This window comes from Panicum virgatum, chromosome 2N (assembly GCF_016808335.1).
Source record: "Panicum virgatum strain AP13 chromosome 2N, P.virgatum_v5, whole genome shotgun sequence".
Classification (NCBI taxonomy): domain Eukaryota; kingdom Viridiplantae; phylum Streptophyta; class Magnoliopsida; order Poales; family Poaceae; genus Panicum; species Panicum virgatum.
Genome location: NC_053146.1, coordinates 14,839,461 through 14,843,322, shown reverse-complemented (window position 1 = coordinate 14,843,322; position 3,862 = coordinate 14,839,461). Strand labels below are relative to the sequence as shown.

General features: G+C 50.7%; 1 protein-coding gene across 2 annotated transcripts; it reads right to left on the bottom strand.

Annotated features, from left to right (window-relative positions):
- Window positions 1–209: 209 nt before the first annotated feature.
- LOC120658088 lies at window positions 210–2,900 on the bottom strand. Of its 2 annotated transcripts, XR_005668509.1 has the most exons (4): window positions 2,255–2,891; window positions 1,355–1,452; window positions 980–1,137; window positions 210–889 (listed from the first exon to the last, which is right to left on the bottom strand). XR_005668509.1 is itself a non-coding variant. In XM_039936297.1 (3 exons), the coding sequence occupies exons 1-3, from the start codon at window positions 1,427–1,429 to the stop codon at window positions 793–795; spliced, it is 330 nt and encodes a 109-aa protein (XP_039792231.1). In that variant the 5' UTR covers window positions 1,430–2,900; the 3' UTR covers window positions 210–792. The 2 variants fall into 2 exon arrangements, 1 of the variants encoding a protein (XP_039792231.1); XM_039936297.1 differs by having other exon boundaries at window positions 1,355–2,900.
- Between the last annotated feature and the right edge of the window lie 962 nt (window positions 2,901–3,862).

Below are 3,862 nucleotides of genomic sequence, written 5' to 3'. Positions count from 1 at the left end.
GTGTATTTAAGCAGCTTCTTTTAGAGTTGCACGTACTCCATACACTTGCCCTTCGAATCCACAAGTCTAAAAGATTGCAGAGACCACAGAAACCCATCAGCAGCTAACGAATATGCCTTCCATGGCGACGGAAGGCTTCCCTAGCTTTTCAAACAAGCTTCCAATAATCAAATGCCCTCCAGACTTCTGAATCAGATTTAGATATCCCGTTTAATACAAGAATCAGCCAAAGGAATGATAATTACTTGCAGTGAAAATCTCCTCTGCTAAATAACAGTCAAACATGATGAGATTACATAAAGATCACAAACAAAAGAAAGTATCAGAGGAGGTTAAAAGCTTCAGGCCGAAAACAGTTGGCCACAAATTCTAATGTCAGATGGATAAGCAAGGCAACACATTTAGTATATTTAAGGGTTGCATTGCATGCAAATCCCTTCCACACAACATTTCTCCAAACAAAGTATGCGTGATTTCTCTGATAAATGAAGTTCTTGTTTCAGTTCCCCTGCTGCTCATGCTTCTGCTACATTAAGAAGAAGAGCAAACCCAAGGAAGAGCAAAAGCAGGCTTGATGTGCGCTGCTACATCCATGATCCATTTCACTTCAGGATAGGAATAGGGTTGCATTTAGAAGTATGTCCAAAGAGGTAGGATCGTCTGTGCAAAATTGTATTGTCTGAATGCTGAACTGAAAGCTATCATCGGAGCTGAATGGCAAATGGCACTCTGTCAAATGATGTAATGTAAGGTGTTAAGCTGTTTCTCATATCAACAATAGTCTGTCACCGGTTACTTTCTTTTCTCTTTATCTGTGGCTTCTGTTTTGTGGATGCCCATCTCCTGCATCTGTTGTTCAACAGGCACAAGCCCAACTTCTGCCAGAAACCTACAATACATAAACATCACTTGAATTAATCATTCATCAACAAAGAGCAAATCTGTTAGTGGGGCACCCCACACGGGGATAGGGACTGACCTATTAAGCAGCACAAATAGCACCATGCCAATAGTTATGAGCAGAAAAACATGCCCAACGATCACAAAGTTTTTCGACGAAAATGCTAGAGCAAGCATTGCAGTAAAACATAAGGCCAGGAGCAAAAATGTGATCTTCAGCACAGACCACGTGGGAGCCTGCACAGCAAGACAACATCTGTTGAGCTTTCTTATCAATTTGTGCAATGCCAAACCACGTAAGGAGAGACAAGATATATTGATAGTATAATGAACACTGTACAACAGCGAACACTATACCACAGTGAAAAGAGACACTATTAGAGTTGAACTAAGATGGAAGACACTGAATATGGAATTCGTTGCAGTAATTCTGCATCAAAAGAAATGCCCTTACATTAACACCGGATGACAATGCTCCCACCAGGACAGCTTCAGCAGCTGATATTTTTTTTGAGGGGCGCCCTTCCATTTATGTATCCAAGGTTAATAGCACTAGCAGAAATGATAACAAAGTCAGGTATATGCTCCATGAAGAATCATCATAGTTCTCAGGATAGCAGAAAAAGGGTATAGTGGCTACGCAATGTTTTCACATACAACAATGAACAATTTCAGACAACATAACTGGTCCACCTAACCTAAAAGGACAAGTCTTGCGGAAATCACTGACAAAGAGTTGCTTAAATCCGATGAAATTGCAATCATAATTTGGAATTTCATCAGACAAACTGGATCTGGATACAGTGTGAATCAAACATGCAGCTATCATCATCAATCAGTAACGGATGAAGTACATCTTTTTCTTTTTTACAGTAGAATACAACAAAGTATATCTCAATTCTTAGTTTTGCTTGACATAACAAGCTTGCACATGAATTTTGAGGCGGCCAGCCATCTATGGAGGCTTTTCCCAACATATAATCGTGTAACTGAACAAAGAACGAATCTCATGCAGTCGTGTTGTTGCCTTGTTGGATAAGCTCCTGAAATAACAAAATCATGCTTATAACTTATAAGCATTGAAATTTATGTTCCCAACGAAATGGTGTGCTCCAGTTAAGTCAACATGCACAATGAAAACGGCCGCAGAACAGCAACCTAACACAAATTCACAATGCGTCTCTAGCTCCCTCAGCCAAGTTGCATCACAGCAGCAAACTGGATCTGGATGGCCCGGAATATCCATGCCAAGCAAGAAATCGTCGGGTTTGATTGCACACAGCAACGAGAAGATCCAGGAACAGAAAATTCACTAAACAAAGCAACCCAGCCTAAGCAAGGAAGGCCTCGTTACCGGCAAAAGAAGTCAATCCAGGAGAGCCCAGACAGTTGCGGGGTACGAACAAGAGTAAAGGGCCTCGGATAGAGGAAGGAAGTGGGAGAATCGTGGTGGGCTCGCTACGCTGCTGCGATGGAGGAGATGGGACCAAGTCGGAGGCGTCGATTCGCCGCCGGCGGGAGAGGTGCGGGTTCTTCTCGCGGGACGGCGGAACAGGGGGAAGTTTGGTCGTTTGGGGGCTCGAAAAAAAAAGCGGGGTGATTAGGAAGAAAGATGAGGGTTGGACTGCAACTTGTGTCTGCTACGAGTTACCAGTTTACCACCCTGACCCACTTGGACGGCGTCGGCTTCCGTCCGTGAGCGTGAAGGGGAGGGCGGGGCAAGGACGGGCTCCGCGCGGAGGAAAGAGGGGCGGCGCTGCCCGAGCTCGTCGAGATCCGAGCGGAGGAGGGAGGCGTGGCGCCGGCGGAGCTCCGCGCGGAGCAGGGAGGATCGGCGCTGGCGGAGCTCCGCGTGGAGCAGGGAGGATCGGCGCCGGCCGAGCTCGTCGTGGAGGAGGGAGGAGCGGTGTCGGCAAGCGAGGGGGGCGGAGCGGTGTCGGCCGGCGATACGGCCGGGCGAAGCGGTGCGTAGGGGCGGGCGGAGCGGCAGCGCGTAGCAGGCGGCGCGAGGCAGGGGCGGGCAGAGTGCCGGCGCGTTGCGGGCGGAGCGCCGGCGAGGCGAGGCGAGGCGGAGGAGCGGGGCCCGCGGCGGAGACAGGGGAGGGCGGCGACGATGGCCGGAGCCGTGGCCGGCGTGGGGGGGGGGGGGGGGGGGGCGGGCGGGCGGGCGGCGCGCGGAGGCCGTGCCAGGCGGGGCGGCGGCGGGCGGACTGCTTAGCGGTGGAGGCTGGGTGAGGAAGAAGATAAAGGCAAAGTGAATGACATGTGGGCTCCATGACTGACTAGGGGTCCAATAGATAACTATCGAGTACCATAATTAGGGGCACCTTAATCTAGGGATTAAACTGCTCTAAAAAAACGCAAAACACAATTAAACAATCGGGCCCACAGTGCCAACCACTTTGTTCAGTCACGGCGAACCAAGACAAGCCGTTTTCCACCGATCTGAAGGGGAAAAAAGACTACTCGACGGCGATTCTGGAGAGTAAGAAGCCACCAATGATGATAACTCCATCGTCACTTTGCACCAGGATACTGTGGAGCATCTGCAGCTCTCCTACAACACCCGGATCCTCCCCAGGCTCCCGTAAGGCCCAATACACACTTGGCTCGCGGCCCAGCTCCACGGCACGGCCCAGTTCCACGGTACGGCCCATCCGAGCCCCCTCGAACTCGTGGAACGATCTCCGCCTCGCTCGAGGCCTCCCCGCCGAGGCCTCCAGCGGTGCGCTCCGTCTCTGCCTCGCTCGAGGGTACGGACCTACCCTCAGAAGGTAGGCCAACTCCGCTTCGCTCGAGGCCACCCCTCAGCAGATGGAACTAGCAACCCATCTGCTCACTCACCCGACAGACAGAGCCATTAAATGCCAACCACTCCACCGCAGAGTGCGGAGTCAGACGGTGTAAGGCCACCATGCCGCACAACAGCTGTGACCGGAGTCCCGTCCGCCAACTCCGGTCA

Excerpts from the sequence above, each read along its gene's own strand:
- LOC120658088 (XM_039936297.1), bottom strand. The coding sequence starts at position 1,429 with ATGGAAGGGCGCCCCTCAAAAAAAATATCAGCTGCTGAAGCTGTCCTG. Across the intron at positions 1,138-1,354 it reads CATTGTCATCCGGTGTTAAT|GCTCCCACGTGGTCTGTGCT; the intron begins GTAAGGGCATTT and ends CTTGCTGTGCAG. Across the intron at positions 890-979 it reads CTATTTGTGCTGCTTAATAG|GTTTCTGGCAGAAGTTGGGC; the intron begins GTCAGTCCCTAT and ends TATGTATTGTAG.